The 18,148-nt window shown below is 44.2% G+C and overlaps 1 protein-coding gene across 1 annotated transcript in view; it reads left to right on the top strand.

The window, feature by feature from the left end:
- Positions 1-18,148, top strand: part of LOC142751130 (uncharacterized protein C3orf20-like) — a 112,672-nt gene that overhangs the window by 63,816 nt on the left and 30,708 nt on the right. The window contains exons 12-13 of the mRNA XM_075860109.1: positions 14,882-15,035; positions 16,872-17,118. Of these exons, the coding sequence (XP_075716224.1) occupies positions 14,882-15,035; positions 16,872-17,118 (401 nt within the window). The remainder of the gene's footprint in view (positions 1-14,881; positions 15,036-16,871; positions 17,119-18,148) is intronic.

The following is an 18,148-nucleotide window of genomic DNA, read 5'->3' as shown; positions in this document are numbered from 1 at the left end:
GATACAATTAATGTGCCTATCGCTGTCTGGCGAGGCACAAGATGCCTTGCCATTCGGCGCTTTATCAATTATGCAGTTGGCGTGATGACATCATCGCGCCACTGCATCATTCCGCAGGATGAAGCCTGGTGTCGCCGGAGGATGGCGCGGGAATGGAGACAGGTAAGTGTGTAATGTGTTTTTTTTCATATCTACAAGGGGCACTATCTACAGGGGGCACTAAATCTACAGGGCACCCTACAAAGGGCACTAAATCTACAGGGGACTCTATTGGGGCCCCCTATCTGCAGGGGGTACTAAATCTACAGCGGGCACTAAATCTACAGGGTTTCTATAGGGGCCACATCTACAAGGGGCACAATCTACAGGGGGCACTAAATCTACAGGGGCCCCTATCTACAGGTGGCAGTAAATCTACAGGAGACACTAGATCTACAGGGGACTCTATAGGGGGCACTATCTACAGAGAGCACTAAATCTACAAGGGACTCCATAGGGGGCCTATCTACAGGGGGCACCATTTGCAGGGGGCACTACATACACAGTGGACTCTATAGGGACCCTATCTACAGGTGGCACTATCTACAGGGGGCACTACATCTACATGGGACTCTATAGGGGGCCCTATCTATAGGGGGCACTATCTACAGGGGGCAAAATCTTCAGTGCACTCTACAGGGAGCACACTACAGGGGCACTATTTACAGCCTGTAGACAACAGGGGGCACGAACTACAGGGGGGACTCTATGGGGGTTCTATCTACAGGGAACTCTAGGGGAGTACTATCTACAGATGGCTCTATGAGGGTCACTACCTGCAGGGGGCTCTATGAGGTGCACTATTTACAGAGGGCTCTATGAGTGGCACTATGAGGGGCAAGATCTACAGGGGCACTGTGTGTGTGGTGCATTACTTTACAGTGTTTGACACAATTTTAATCATGGGCACAGTGTATGGTACTATTATATTCAGGGGTACAGTGTATGGTACTATTATATTCAGGGGCACAGTGTGTAGCACTATTATATTCAGGGGCACAGTGTATGATACTATTGTATTCAGGGGCATAGAGTGTGGCACCATGAGAACTTTATCTTTTGTTTATAGGTGTGGAAATGTTGTAAAAGTGAGCTTTCGAAGACATCTGAGCGGCAAATTGCATAAATGGGTCGTGGCCAGGAGAAGTCATCATATGGGTCTGGACTGGATTAAAAAGGAAAGAGAAAAAGAACGACTCCAATCTGAGAAGACGTCACCTGTGAGTCACTAGATGTAAATATTTATTCTCCCTGTGACTAAACAGTACTGTAGTCACTGTATGATCTGCAGCGAGATGATGGGTGTATCGTTCTTTTTTTATGAAACAGCAACTTCCTGCATATCTTTACCATTGTTCAGGCTATACTAGGAGCTGTTGTTTTATGCCATACAAACTTATATGGCAGGGGTTAAAATGAATTTGCAAATGATCTCTGTACTGAGCTGTATTTGTGCTTGTGCTGTATATAGGTACTGAGCTTTGTTCTGGTGCTGTACATATATACTGCACCAGAACAAAGCTCAGTACATAAATACTGCACCAAAACAAAGCTCAGTAAATATATACTGTACATCATAACAACCAAGCTCAAACAAATATACATGTACTGAGCTTTGTTCTGGTGCTGTATTTATATACTGATTTTGGTTCTGGTGTTGTATTTATGTACTGAGCTTGGTTCTGGTGTATTTATTTACTAAGCTTTGTTCTGGTGCTATATATATATATATACTGAGCTTGGTTCTGGTGTTGTATATATGTACTAAATTTAATTCTGGTGCTGTATTTCTGTACTGAGATTGGTTCTGATGCTGTATATATGTACTGAGCCTTGTTCTGTTACCGTATATGTGTACTGAGAATGTATACATATGATTAGATCATATCGAATGCTAGAGCTCACTACAAGTCGTACGGTGCAAACCAGTGAATAAAATCTATTATAATGCAGGGAGGGGGGAAGGGGAGTGGGGAGAGGCAGGTAAGTGGATATGAAAAAAGGACCACTGAAAAATGGCCACTCGGCTCCGCAATATATAAAAAATATCAACATTTATTATCAATAAATTAAAAAAACCGAGAGTAGCACAAAGAGCGACCTTATGTCAGTGTAGACAATTGAACACAAAATAACAATACATACAAGAAACAAACAAGAATAGACATCGCAAGCCCGGCCGGGTTACCAGTAATAGCTCATGTAGTTCCTCAATGGTAATTCAGAGGTATACATCAAATTCAAAAAAAGTTAGAGATATAATAAGCTGATAATAAATCCGTTCAGTGAAGGGCAGTGTGCAGACCATGCGTTTTGTTAGTTGATATATTGTAACTATCAGCTGTGGACACAGAAAATGGGTGTAGCTAGTTCGTACACCACATAAGTATATTCATGCGTATAGATTGTGGATCTAGCTATATGGGTGCAATAAGAGAATGCAGACAATATATTGCATATGAATCCCACCATAGGAAGAGAGAGATGAAGGATGCAGGTGTTTGCATGGAAGGCATACAGGTTATAGCCAACAAATTTTGTTCAACAGCACAAGTTAGTTTGTGTACTTATGGCCAATGATTGTGGCTTCCAGAAAGTGGGTCGACATGTTGTTATTAGCAACCAGGTGTGCTGTCAATTTCTTTGGTTACAGACTAGTATATTTTCCAAAGTCCGTACTTATAGCTAGTAGAGCCGGAACCACAAAGAAGCCCAGAAGGCAATAGTGGTTTTGGAAGATAGGCAGTTGGCTTTTCCAATAAAGAGAGTTCCTTTATGGACCGGGTATCGTGTAGATTTGGAGGCAAGCAGGATAAAACTGGCTGTATACGTGTAAGCCCCTTCTCCCCGATCATCAGGTTCTCTAATCGCCAAGCTCCCGTCGGCACAGGGATTGCACGTTCTCAAGCAGATACACGTTGTAAGATGTTATAGGCAGTTCCACAAGTGAGTCCACAGGTGAGTCCACAAGTAAGTCCACATGCTGCTCAGCATGTGATGTCACAGAAGGAGGGCATACGCTGACGCGTTTCGTCACCACGTGACTTCCTCAGAGCGTAACAACTCCATCATTGATCACCTATTTAAATAGACTGGCAGTGTAAAGGATCTGCCAGGCACTACGTCTGTGGATACTCCCAGGATTAATCAGTCGACACCTGAGGCCAGACCTCTTAGACTGACACCGGCTCCCACCAATCAGGGTGGCAGGCTCAGGAGTGGGAGAGCCTATCGCGGCCTTGTCAGTCGGAGTTAGCTCCGCCCCCTGTCCATTTATACCTGCCGTTTTCTCTTCCTCATTGCTTGTGATTCTTCTTGGATTCCTGGCCCCTCTGCTGCCTTGCTCCAGCCTGCTTCTGCCGTGCTTCTGCCTTGCTTCAGTTCCCGCTTATCCTGCTTCGCTCTGCCCCTGGCTTGCTTCCTGCTCCGTGCTCTGCGTTTGTATACTCCACTACATCCTGATCCTGACTGGCTCGTTCACCACTCCGTTTCCTCAAGGTGTTCCGTGGGCTACTGCCCCTTCCCTTGCTTGTTCCCTGTTTGTATCCCCTTGCACTTAGTCAGCGTACGGACCGCCGCCAAGTTGTACCCCGTCACCTAGGGCGGATCGTTGCAAGTAGGCAGGGACAGGGCGGTGGGTAGATTAGGGCTCACTTGTTCCCTTCACCTCCTTCCTGCCATAACATAATCACAAGCCCATACCTAGTCTACCATTTCTCCTACGCTGACGCTATCATGGACCCCCTTGAGACCCTGACCCAGCAGGTGCAGGGCCTCTCCCTACAGGTCCAGGCCCTGGCTCATAGTGTAAACCAGTCTGACGCTGCCATAGTAGTACCCCTCACCTCGCCTCTAGAACCCGACCTCAAGTTACCTGACCGGTTCTCAGGGGACCGTAAGACCTTTCTCTCCTTCCGGGAGAGTTGCAGACTTTACTTCCGTCTAAAACCTCACTCCTCAGGTTCCGAGAACCAGCGGGTGGGTATCATTATATCCCGACTCCAGGAAGGGCCCCAAGAGTGGGCCTTTTCCTTGGCTCCTGACGCCCCTGAACTTTCCTCCGTTGATCGTTTTTTCTCTGCCCTCGGACTCATTTACGACGAGACTGACAGGACTGCCTTAGCCGAGAGTCAGCTGGTGACCTTACGTCAGGGTAGGAGACCTGTTGAGGAATACTGTTCTGATTTTAGAAAGTTGTGCGTAGCTTCTCGGTGGAACGACCCGGCCCTAAGGTGCCAGTTTAGGTTAGGATTATCTGACGCCCTGAAGGATCTGCTTGTTAGCTACCCCTCTTCTGACTCCCTAGACCAGGTTATGGCCCTAGCAGTACGACTTGACCGACGTCTCAGGGAACGTCAGCTTGAACGTTTCAATGTTTTCCCCTCTGACTTCCCTGCGATTCCCCCCGTGGACCCGTCTCCTCGCTCTTCCACGGAAGACTCGGAGGTACCTATGCAACTCGGGGCCGCCATGTCCCCTCGACAACGTAGAGAGTTCCGCAGGAAGAATGGTCTCTGCTTCTATTGTGGGGATGACAAGCATCTACTGAACACCTGTCCCAGGCGCAAGAATAAGCAGCCGGAAAACTTCCGCGCCTAAGTGATCATTGGGGAGGTCACTTGGGCGCACAGGTATTTCCCGTTAATATGAAACGCAATAAAATTTTGCTTCCCTTTCAGGTCTCGTTTGCTGGCCGGTCTGCCACTGGCAGTGCCTTCGTGGATTCTGGCTCATCTGCTAATATCATGTCTGTGGAATTTGCTATGTCTCTAAAAATGCCTTTTATTGATTTGCCTTATCCTGTCCCGGTAGTGGGTATCGACTCCACTCCTCTTGCTAATGGTTATTTTACTCAGCATACTCCTGTTTTTGAACTCCTTGTTGGCTCCATGCATTTGGAGCAGTGCTCTGTACTGGTGATGCAGGGATTATCGTCCGATCTGGTATTAGGTCTTCCCTGGTTGCAGCTGCATAATCCCACGTTTGATTGGAATACTGGGGATCTCACCAAATGGGGTAGTGAATGCCTGACGTCATGTCTTTCGGTTAACTCTATTTCTCCCCGTGAGGAGGTAAACACGCTACCTGAGTTTGTTCAGGACTTCGCTGATGTGTTTTCTAAGGAGGCCTCCGAGGTGTTGCCCCCTCATAGAGATTACGATTGCGCCATCGATTTGGTACCTGGTGCTAAGCTTCCAAAGGGTAGGATATTTAATATTTAATGTCCTGAACGTGAAGCTATGAGGGAGTATATCCAAGAATGCCTGGCCAAGGGTTTCATTCGCCCCTCGACTTCTCCTGTAGGTGCTGGCTTCTTCTTCGTGGGGAAGAAGGATGGTGGTCTTAGGCCGTGCATTGACTATCGGAACTTGAATAAGGTCACAGTAAGGAACCAGTATCCCCTTCCTTTGATTCCGGATCTTTTTAATCAGGTTCAGGGGGCCCAATGGTTCTCTAAGTTCGATCTACGGGGGGCATATAACCTTATCCGCATCAAAGAGGGGGATGAGTGGAAGACTGCGTTCAACACGCCCGAAGGTCATTTCGAATACCTGGTCATGCCCTTTTGGTTGTGTAATGCCCCTGCCGTCTTCCAGAATTTTATTAATGAAATTCTGAGAGATTACCTGGGAAATTTTCTTGTAGTGTACCTTGATGACATACTGGTGTTTTCCAAGGACTGGTCCTCCCACGTGGAGCATGTCAGGAAGGTCCTCCAGGTCCTCTGGGAAAATAATCTGATTGCGAAAACCGAAAAATGTGTGTTTGGGGTACAGGAGATACCATTTTTGGGTCAAATCCTCACTCCTCATGAATTCCGCATGGACCCTGCCAAGGTTCAGGCTGTGGCGGAATGGGTCCAACCTGCCTCCCTGAAGGCGCTACAGTGTTTTTTGGGGTTCGCTAACTATTACAGGAGATTTATTGCCAACTTCTCGGTCGTCGCTAAGCCTCTTACGGACCTCACTCGCAAGGGTGCTGATGTCCTCCACTGGCCTCCTGAGGCCGTCCAGGCTTTTGAGACCCTCAAGAAGTGCTTTATCTCGGCCCCCGTGCTGGTTCAGCCCAACCAAAGGGAGCCATTTATTGTGGAGGTTGACGCGTCCGAGGTGGGAGTGGGGGCCATCTTGTCCCAGGGTACCAGCTCCCTCACCCATCTCCGCCCCTGTGCTTACTTCTCTAGGAAGTTTTCGCCCACGGAGAGTAACTATGATATTGGCAACCGCGAACTTTTAGCCATTAAATGGGCTTTTGAAGAGTGGTGTCACTTCCTGGAGGGGGCCAGACACCAGGTAACGGTCCTTACTGACCACAAGAATCTGGTTTTTCTAGAATCTGCCCGGAGGCTTAATCCTAGACAAGCTCGATGGGCGCTATTCTTTACCAGATTTAACTTCTTGGTTACCTATAGGGCTGGGTCCAAAAATATTAAGGCTGATGCACTGTCACGTAGTTTCATGGCCAATCCTCCTTCTGAGAAGGATCCTGCTTGTATTTTACCCCCTGGTATAATCGTTTCTGCCACTGATTCTGATTTAGCCTCTGACATTGCGGCTGATCAAGGTTCAGCTCCCAGGAACCTCCCTAGGGACAAGCTGTTTGTCCCCCTGCAATACCGGCTAAGGGTACTCAGGGAAAACCATGACTCCGCACTATCTGGTCATCCTGGCATCTTGGGTACCAAACACCTCATTACCAGAAACTATTGGTGGCCTGGGTTGCCTAAAGACGTTAGGGCTTACGTCGCCGCTTGTGAGGTTTGTGCTAGGTCCAAGACCCCTAGGTCCCGACCTGCGGGCTTACTACGTTCTTTGCCCATTCCCCAGAGACCTTGGACCCATATCTCCATGGATTTTATCACCGATTTGCCTCCATCTCAGGGCAAGTCGGTGGTGTGGGTGGTAGTAGACCGCTTCAGCAAGATGTGCCACTTTGTGCCCCTTAAGAAACGACCTAACGCCAAGACGTTAGCTTCTTTGTTTGTTAAACACATTCTGCGTCTCCATGGGGCCCCAGTCAATATCGTTTCTGACATAGGGGTACAATTTGTTTCCTTATTTTGGAGAGCTTTTTGTAAAAAGTTGGAGATTGATCTGTCCTTCTCCTCCGCCTTCCATCCCGAAACTAATGGCCAAACGGAAAGGACTAATCAATCCCTGGAACAATATTTAAGGTGTTACATCTCTGACTGTCAATTTGATTGGGTCTCATTCCTTCCCCTCGCCGAATTTTCCCTGAATAATCGGGTCAGTAACTCGTCAGGGGTCTCCCCGTTTTTCTGTAATTTTGGGTTTAATCCAAGGTTCTACTCCCTTTCTCCTGGTTGTTCCAATAATCCCGAGGTAGAGGACGTTCATCGGGAACTGTGCACAGTCTGGGCCCAGGTTCAGAAGAACCTAGAGGCGTCCCAGAGCGTACAAAAGATTCAGGCTGATAGAAGATGTTCTGCTAACCCCCGGTTTGTCGTCGGGGATCTGGTGTGGTTGTCGTCTAGGAACTTGCGCCTTAAGGTCCCGTCCAGGAAGTTTGCTCCCCGATTTATTGGGTCTTATAAGGTCATTGAAGTCCTCAACCCTGTATCCTTCCGTCTGGAGCTTCCCCCATCCTTTCGCATACACGACGTCTTTCATGCCTCCCTCCTTAAACGCTGCTCCCCGTCCTGGTCCCCCTCGAGGAAACCTCCTGTTCCCGTTCTCACCCCTGAGGGGGTGGAATTCGAGGTGGCCAAGATTGTGGACAGTAGGATGATCCAGGGCTCCCTCCAGTACCTGGTCCATTGGAGAGGATACGGGCCGGAGGAGAGGACTTGGGTACCTGCTCGAGATGTTCACGCTGGGGTATTGGTCAGGAGGTTCCACCTTCTCTTCCCCACTAAACCGGGTCCTCTTAGTAAGGGTCCGGTGGCCCCTCATAAAAGGGGGAGTACTGTAAAGGATCTGCCAGGCACTACGTCTGTGGATACTCCCAGGATTAATCAGTCGACACCTGAGGCCAGACCTCTTAGACTGACACCGGCTCCCACCAATCAGGGTGGCAGGCTCAGGAGTGGGAGAGCCTATCGCGGCCTGGTCAGTCGGAGTTAGCTCCGCCCCCTGTCCATTTATACCTGCCGTTTTCTCTTCCTCATTGCTTGTGATTCTTCTTGGATTCCTGGCCCCTCTGCTGCCTTGCTCCAGCCTGCTTCTGCCGTGCTTCTGCCTTGCTTCAGTTCCCGCTTATCCTGCTTCGCTCTGCCCCTGGCTTGCTTCCTGCTCCGTGCTCTGCGTTTGTATACTCCACTACATCCTGATCCTGACTGGCTCGTTCACCACTCCGTTTCCTCAAGGTGTTCCGTGGGCTACTGCCCCTTCCCTTGCTTGTTCCCTGTTTGTATCCCCTTGCACTTAGTCAGCGTAGGGACCGCCGCCAAGTTGTACCCCGTCGCCTAGGGCGGGTCGTTGCAAGTAGGCAGGGACAGGGCGGTGGGTAGATTAGGGCTCACTTGTTCCCTTCACCTCCTTCCTGCCATAACAGGCAGCCAATCAAAGATCACGGTTGCCGTCATTTAATTCAATTAAATCCTAAATACATAATATAATATTAGATAGGTATACAGATTCATTTTCGTGTTCATACTCATTCGCAAATCATCGTTAAGTGGATATCTTGAAAATAAACACGTAATAAAAAGAGAAAGGAAAAAAGAAGAAGAAAAAGAAAATTAAATAAATAGTAGGAGAGGATGCAGGCTGGGTCCCGGGAGTCCGGCCACACAATAACACGATTGTGTGAACGGAGTCCCGGGACCCATGCTGCATCAAAGAAACACATGTAATTTGAGTTCGCTGTTTAAGCCCAGGGGACTAATAGTTTTCAAGGTGTAAATACACATGCTCTCCTTCTGCAGCAGCAACCAATCATGGTTGCCGCCCCTATATCCTCTGGGGAGTTGGTAGATGGCCATAAATGACAGTCCTTCTGGCGATTGCTTATGATATTCTTTGAACTGCATGGCTAGGGGGCTCTTTTCCTCTCCCTTCTTTATATCTCTTATATGTTCAGAAATTCTCAACTCAACCTCCCTTATTGTTTTCCCTACTTAAATTTTTTTACAGGGACAGTATATAAGATACACGACCATCGAGGAACGACAGTTGAGAAAACTACAAAAATTAAATTCTTTTTGACCACAAGAGTCTAAGAATACATTCGATTTTTTTTTTTTTTTTACACATTTGCATTGAGAGCATGGGCCACACTTGAACATGCCCTTAAAGGGATGAGTTGGCCACACTGGAACATCTGATCTTCTGAACTCTGATCTGACAAGGAGATCACGCAAATTGGGTGCTCTTCTAGCAGTCATACTGGGACAATTACCCACCATATTCTGTATTTCATCACTGAGAGTTAGGTGTGACCAATTCTTTTGCAGGATTTCTCTCATTTTTCCCCAATGTTGGCCATATCTGGCGATAAATCTGACTTTGCTTTCCATTTTTAGGGGTGCATTCATTTTATTTGTAGTTTCTTGGAAATGTTTTCGTCTTTTACTTTGATCATACAAAAGATCCCTTCTGTTGGTATGTAAGGCCCTATTTTACGCTCTTTTTATACTTTTTCCAGAGTATCCCCTTTGTTTGAACCTAAGTGCAAGGTCTTGAGCTTCCTTTTTAAATTGGTCAAAGTCAGAACAGTTTCTGCGAAGGCGTAGGAACTGACCTACCGGGATACCTCGTATAAGGGACTTTGGGTGATGGCTTTGTGTTAGTAAAAGAGTATTACCCGCAGTTGGTTTCCTGAAGGTGCTAGTCTCCAATTTATTGTTATTTTTCCGAATTAAAAGCTTTCTTGACCTTTTAGTCCATTAGTGCTGCATGTGTACAAATTGGTGGTACATGTCCAGTGCCATCTTCCTCGTCCAGTGTGATCCGCCATGTCTGGCGCAAAGTGCTGCACCTGCTGTCATCTACCATGTCTGGCATACCTGCTGCACCCACCTCCATCCGTGCCAAAGCCTCGGGCACTGTCTGGACTATTCAGGTACCATTGTGCGGGACTTTGTATTGCTGGGGTGCTCTGTGGTTTGGCCAGCTGCCTCCCCGCTATGGCGGTTTAGCCTAGAGGGTCCACATACCGTGACAGTATGTATGTACTGAGCTTGGTTCTGGCACTGTATCTGTGCATTAGATGGGCGATTTGTTGTGACTTACTGCGCATGCTGCACTGTCCTCCACCCTTCTCACAATTCACAGCCTAACTAAATGGGCTGAGCACGCTTAGGATATTGAATGTGCGCATACAGGTCTATACGTAATGGGTGAGTTTAATATAATGAATGTAGGTAGGTGCGTATACTTATGTAATTATACACATAGTGTGGAAATCCAGTTAAACATTCTGGACAGGGAATTTATTTAGTACAAGGTGTATTTGGAATATTGTTATTGTTTTTTTGGATTATTAGAATCATTTTCCATGGCGCGATACACCGCGACCCCCCCCCCCCCTCCTGATGTCTTTGTCCGCAAAACAGGGAATTGTTAAAAATTGTAATCCCACCACGGCGTATTGGTGCCAGATACCACAGGACACCTTTAGAGGTCTTGTGGAGTACATGCCCTGAAAGGTCAGAGCTGTTTTGGCAGCAAGAGGAAGGGCCTACAAAATATTAGGCAAATGGTTCAAATGCTATGGCTAAATAGTGTATGTCTGCGCAACCATACTGTCTTAACATCAAATATATTTTAGTTTATAGGGGTTGGCCCATGAAAAACATTTATCACCTATCCACAGGATGTTTGAATAGAGAGGCGTGCACACCATTTCTCTATTCACTGTCTATGGAACTGACAGAGATAGCCGAATACAGAGGAAGGACCCCGAGCAATCATACAATTACAAGTGTTTCGTTGGCCAACGCCTTTGAGCAATGTGATCAACTTCTCAATTTTTTGCAAGATAATGTTATAACCCTAACCTAAACCCTAATCAAACATTACTGAAATACCAATGAAACATAAAGAGGAGCTATGATATACATTTAACTAAATTGAATCTCCTATATACAGGGGCATAACTATAGGGGATGCAAAGGCCCCTTTGCCATATAAAAAGACACCAGTATTATAAATGGCACATGGTAGGTGGGGTCCCTGTTGCAGATTTCACATTGGGGCCCAGGAGCGTTATGCTTCTACCTATATACAACTAGTTACATAATCCATTACTTTTTACGTTTGAATTACAATCATGAAATAAGACTTTTATATGAGCCAATCGACTTAACTTTTAACTTAGTTCTGGAATTCGAGTACAAATGTGGGTTCTCTATGGACGTTTCAAGATAAAGTATATGTGATTTGTTTTATAACGTTAGTATATTGAATCACCCTGTATATAAATAAATATATATATATATATATATATATATATATATATATATATATATATATATACAGGGTGATTCAAAAAGGATGGAGCAAAAGTAAAGTCACTGGTCACTCCTACCTGGACATCATAGAGGAATGGCTTATGCCACAGATAGAGGAAGATCTGCCAAAAGTAGTCTATCAGCCGGATGCTACACCTCCACATTTCCATTTGGATAGTATGGGACTACAGCATAGACATCTGCCGTGTCACCATTGTAAATCACTTTGAACATTTGTAGTGTATAGCTAAAACTTAGATAGATAGTGTGTCTTTTCATGTTAATAAATGTTGAATCACCCTGTATGTATATATATATATATATATATATCAGAACTGGTAGTGAAATTAATAGATTCATATAATTCTTTTCATCAAATTTTCCCTCCTTCCTGTATCTCCTATGTGCCTGGATTTTTTTTTCTATAATTGAATAGAATGAAAGTTTTAATTACCGGAATGTTCTATTTATCTAGGCACTGTATCCATACCTCCCAACCATCCCAGATTCAGAAGACAGTCCCGGATTCCTGGTGGTGTCCCGCTGTCCGGGGTGGCCGGTGGAATATCCCGGTGTCAACTGTATCTGCTTTCCTCAGGACGCGGATAGTATTGAATCCAATGCTGAAGCAAGGAACCGTTAGCGCCCTTCTTCAGTATTAGTACAGAGCACTGGAGAAGAGGGAGCTCCTCCACTCGCCGAGGACTCCCTGAGCACATTGCTACTTTAAGCACTGTGCCCGGGGAAGCCCTTGATGTCACTGTCCCTATAGTGGAATCACTGTCCAGAAGCAGAATCCCCGGCTCTGGCTGGGAATTCTGCTCGTAGACAGATCCCCTGACGTCACTGTCCAAATATAGACAGTGACGTCAGAAGCTCATCCTGGAGCGGAATCCCTGGGCACAGAGTGGCCGATGCTCTGGCTAGGGATTCGCTCCTAGAGGGAGCCCCAATGGTGCTATCTATGGGTGGGAGGTAGCTCTATCTACAGGGCGTGGTGCTATCTTCAAGGGGGGTGTGACACTATCTACATGAGCACTGTGGCATTATCTATAGGGGACACTGATGCTATCTACATGGGCACTGTGTGTGGCACGATCTACATGGGCACAGTGGCACTTTATATGTCGGCACTGACACTAGGGGCAGCTAAAGGGGCATTCTACTGTATGGGGAAGCTAAGTGGGCATTATACTGTATGGTGGCAGCTAAGGTGGCATTATACTGTATGGGGCAGCTATGGGGGCATTATAATGTATGGGGGCATTATACTGTATGGGGCATCTATGGGGGCATTATACTGTATGGGGCATCTGTGTGGGCATTATACTCTATGGGGGCATCTGTGTGGGCATTATACTGTATGGGGGCATCTGTGGGTATTACACTGTGTGGGACAGCTGTGGGGGCATTATACTGTATGGGGGCATCTGTGTGGACATTATACTGTATGGGGAATCTGTGTGGGCATTATACTGTATGGGGGCAGCTATTGAGGCATGGTACTGTATGGGGGCATCGGTGTTGGCTTTATACTGTATGGGTGCATCTATGGGGGCATTATACTGTATGGGGGCAGCTATAGAGGCATTATACTGTGTGGGATATTTATTTGTCATTATACTGTGTGGGAGGCACTATAGGTCAATATACTATCTGGTGGAAGCTATAGGGGCATTATACTGTTTCTGAAGGTGTTCTATGGGGCATTATACTGAGGGGAGGCACTATGGGAGCATGATACTGTGTGGGCTGGACCGAGTGAGTATGGGCATGGAATGGGCAGGGTTAGAGGTGTGGCTTAAAATGATTTGTCCCTCTTTGCGATACTTGAAAGTTGGGAGGTATGCTGTATCTACTACGATTACATAGAGTCAGTCAAATACAGTACACCGCACAGAGTACAAAAATATATCCTCCCAAATTCTCAGGATATATTTACCTTCACGGCTTGCAGCAGCTCACTCGACTTAGCCATGATTAAGAGCACAGACAGTGCTTGAAACGCGTAGGTAGGCTTTCATCTATTTGCCATCCTTACCACCTTGTCCTCCCTCCTGGTGTTCTTTAAAGCTTTGTTTGCTTACACTTCAATAAAGTGGAAACCGAGTTTCCCCACTTATACCACGCATCGCTGGATCCTTTCTTTCTTTTGTTACTACAAAAATATATATTTTTATTTCTAAATGCTCACCAATACAATTCATAGAAGGATGACAAAATGTTAATTTATTAAGCAGATACTTACTAACAACATAGAAAGATATGTAATTTATATCTTTAAGGGTCATGCACTGACCCTCCTCGGTATAGACTGTACAAGTTCACTACATATTGTTATTTCTATCATGTTCCACTTCGAAGGATGACCTCCTTAATACTTGAAGGGGACTTTCAGGTGACTTTTCAGGAAAAGCAGTCATGAGGAATAACACTTTTCCTGATTATTATATGACTTGTTTCCTGCATTTATCACCAGTTTTCCCCTTTTGTAGGCTCTATTTCTAATTGTCAGTTTTCCCTGAGCTCAGGGGGAGGAGACAGTACTGTGTATGGGAGACCTCATAGCAGCTAGAGAGAAGAGGAGAATCCTGTTCTCTTATCTCTATCACACATATAAAGGTGGCAGCAGTATGGAAGACATTATACAGCAATAATGAGCAGTGTACCTGGGAATCAAGCACTGGGGTGAGATAAAATACTTACTAAAATCTGCAGCAGTGTCTATGTGTATTTAAGGAGGCAGAGGGGGGAGGAAAGAAGTCTGATATAATTTTCTATAATAAGATATAGTGCAAAGGTTCTTATTTTCACTTGTTCTATTAAGTATAGGTACTCTTTAAGTTGTATTTTGTAACTTTCGGACAGGTGTACTATTTTTTGAAATATGGCCTTTTATTATTTTGCTAAGAAAATCGTATTTTTTTGTTTAGTATTGACAAATAATGAACCAAATGCTGGAACATTGCATCAAATAGTAACCTCATGTATGTGTTATTTGTACAGAGAAATTGCTGAATGAATTAGGTTTCAGGCAGGTACTCATTTGTGCAGTGTACTGTATATTATAAATGCACAGAATTTGAATCAGACCAAGATACAGTCTATTTTTGTAGGCTAAAAGCAGCCTATGTATTCAAAACAACTATTTACAATATGTTTATTTGATATTTCCTCTGTCAAGAATACATTATAATGTATTACATATATTACTTTATACATATCTACATTGTATGGGTTGGTGAAATCCCTGTACTTTTACTACATGAGTCTGTAAATACCTAATTTATGCCTATTTATTGGCTCAGTGCCCTGGTATACTCAAGTCCATTCGATTTGTAATTTCTACATAATAGATAATTTATAAGGAAATGTGAATTTAGGAGGTCAATGATTTCTAACCAAATATTTATTCCTTCTCTGAATTAGACAATTTTGTCAGAGCTGGCAAAGACGCTTGTAATTGCTGAGGATCATATTAGCCCTTCAAATGACTTCAATGCAGCTGTTGAGCTCAGGAAGCTTCATAGAAAAATCAGAAATATTGTAGATGACTGGATGGAGCATTATCGCTTAGCTTCAGGTAAGTTCCTTGTAACAACTCTTGATGGAAATATGTGTAAAATAAATTGATATAATTTACCCTGCACAGGGGACCTCCTACCTATTTACCATATGTAGAGCCTTACTTCTAAAGCTGGCCATACATACCCAATAGTCATCAGCCACCAGCTTTTTCACCTGACTCCCCCATAATCATGCAGCACACATGTTTATTTCACTGGGGAGAGGGGAGTAAGCCACTGCAAGACCACTCTAGCAGAGGCTTATCTCCTGAGGCAAAAAAGATACGGGCATGTTGAAATCCAAAATGCCCGATCCATCTTTTCAGCAACATCTGCCATCAGGGGACAGTTAGCAGGCTTCCATACACATGAGATCATCAACTGATCTCGTCGATATCCGCAGGCAGGGCTGGCCGATTTTTCTTATATGTGCATGGCTTTACTCAGTAGAGCTACAAGAATTGACTAACACCTTAATACGAAATAGTTTGATGGTCAGATATTAACTTTTAAGATGCCAGTAGTAGTTGGGGAGTCTTGAAAGCACTGGGGACAAACTATATGTACATAAGGAATCTAAATATCCATCCCACCCTGTGCTTAGGTGTGTTATAGTACAAGTTTTCTATTTTTTATGTGGTCTTTAGTTTATGTTTTAACTTTTAATTACATATTGTAGCCAATTCACTATGCTTTATGTACTGTTTAGAATGCTTGATGCAACCCTCGTTCATATAAATATGGAAAACAATGTATATTTCACTGAAAGCATGTGTTGTGTATATCACTGTATTTTGCTATCTATTAATTAAAAAAAAAAAAAAACATAAAAAAACAATATATGTGCCAATAGTAGTTCATTCAGACTCTTTGTGGCAAGTAAATTGTAGAACAAGATTGTGACTGGAGTACTGAAATATGTAAATCTTGATACAACATCCTGATAAATTATTTTTGTTATTCACTATTGTAGTCCTCAAAAAAATTGATCATACAACGACATACTATATACATATATACTATCTTTTCTTACATTAACTGGTTCAAACAGACCATTTCTGTATGCTAGTTTTGTACATCCTGAGTAAAGAGAGTGCCCTTTCTTTATTAGCTGGAGCCAAGAGTCTTTCTTGTGTCTTTCCTGTCCAGGAGCATGAAAATTTATTTTGGTGCCCAGACCTTTTGCCCCGTCAGTGCCAGCCACAGAGCCCCCACATGAGTATCTGCTACGGTGTCCCCATGACTACTAACCAAAGTAATCACTCCCCTGCTCTTCATTCCCACATTAATCATTTTCCTGATACACAGAAAGTTACATGTAAGAAGCCAACTGTATTTTTCTGATCCTGCCCTGATCTCAATGATCAGTACAGGACAAAGATACGGGGTGCCATCAATTACCGCACTACATGCTCTTCAGAAAGATGCATCTTTCTCTATGATCTGCTGTAATGCTGTGTGAGCACTTCTGTTCAGTGGCTCCCCTGGCGATATCAGCTAATCTTTGGGGTCCTAGCAAGAACATCCTGTGAGCATTTTATTTCTGGGAGACCCACATCACATTCCAAACCATGATCTTAATCTCCGAGACTGACGAAGGCAAGCTGCAAGAGCATCACTTCAAAGGCAATTATAATACTACGTTTTTTTGTTTTCAAACTGGGGAGGTTTTCTTTTAACTTGGCTGATGTAGGTAATTTTAATTTATATGCATATTAATTCTATCAGTATTTTTTTTCATGTGTTTTGTATATTTGCATTTCTATTGTGTACTACTATGCATTGGTGTGGCTTTGTAGGTGTATGTGATGTAATGTGAAGGAAGTTGACAGTGAGGAAATTTGTTTTTGCAGGTATTGATTCACCTCATATTCATAAAATGTCTGATGCACCTCCAAAAATGTCAAGAAAAAGGAATGTCCAGTCTGCGGCTGTATTCCCGGTTACATCACCAGTTTTGAACTCTCAGCCTGTCACTGAAAAAGATGTAGAGAGTGCAGTACAAAAGGAAAGTGCCCTTCTTTATTGCCGCTTTCTATCAGCCCCTGCACATTCTCATAATATGAGATGGGATACATCACTGAGCTCTGCTTCCCCAAGGTATGGAAACATTTTAAACAAACCCTAAACGATCCCCTTTTCGTTCAGGGTTTGTATGAGTTTGTTTGGTGCAACTTTACAAATAGTTTTTATTAAAAATTATTTTAACTTTTTTAGATAAAGCTGCTCTGTATTCTCTATACAGAACAGCTGTATTCTAGCTCTATTCACTGAATCTGTCAGGTCCGCGGGTCCTGTTTGTCTCTGACACGCAGGTTCCACCAGTAATCTGTTACATCTAAGTTATGAGACAAACAGGACCCGCGGACATGACAGATTCAGTGAATAGAGCTAGAACACAGCTGTTCTGTATACAGAATACAGAGCAGCTGTAGCTAAAAAAGTAAAAATAATTTTTAATAAAAAGTATTTGTAAAGATAGACCAAATAAACTGATACACCTTTTTATTTAAAAAATCTATTAAAAATTCACTTGCAAAGGTGTACATAGCCTTTAAAGTTGGTCATATAAAATTAGATAAAAGTAAGCCGAACCCGTCAGCAAGATCAGCTGACGATCCAATATGTATGTAGATTTCCCCACTGTCCTATGATGGCAGGTGTCAATGATTCAGACATGTCTTCCCGTGGGAGAGAGAATCTGCTGCCAGAGGGGTCTGGCAGTGGCTTATTCCACTGTCCCCATTAAACTTAACATACACACTTATGTTTAAATCAGAAGAGATAGCTGAAAGCTATTTTAAATGTTTGGCCAGCTTAATGCAGAGCATACATGTTTGTTTTAATTGGGAGATGAGATAAAGCCGCTGCCAGAACCTTTTATCTGCCGTGGGAACGATGGATTGAGCAAGTTGATTTGCCATCAGGCGAGAGTCGGGTGGCCACCATATACACTAGATCACCCAGCGATCCCACCAAAATTGGTGCGTTTACCCAAGCTTTGTCTGACATGTAAGAAAGTCTTAAAACTGCAGATAAACCACATATAAATTCAAAAGGGAACTAGCAGAATTTTTACTTTCTCTGTACGTGTAAAAATAAAATTACATATGGCTCAAAATCAGAACCA

This window comes from Rhinoderma darwinii, chromosome 3, assembly GCF_050947455.1.
Source record: "Rhinoderma darwinii isolate aRhiDar2 chromosome 3, aRhiDar2.hap1, whole genome shotgun sequence".
Classification (NCBI taxonomy): domain Eukaryota; kingdom Metazoa; phylum Chordata; class Amphibia; order Anura; family Rhinodermatidae; genus Rhinoderma; species Rhinoderma darwinii.
The sequence above is the reverse complement of the archived record's forward strand: the minus strand, read 5'-3'. Positions and strand labels throughout refer to the sequence as shown.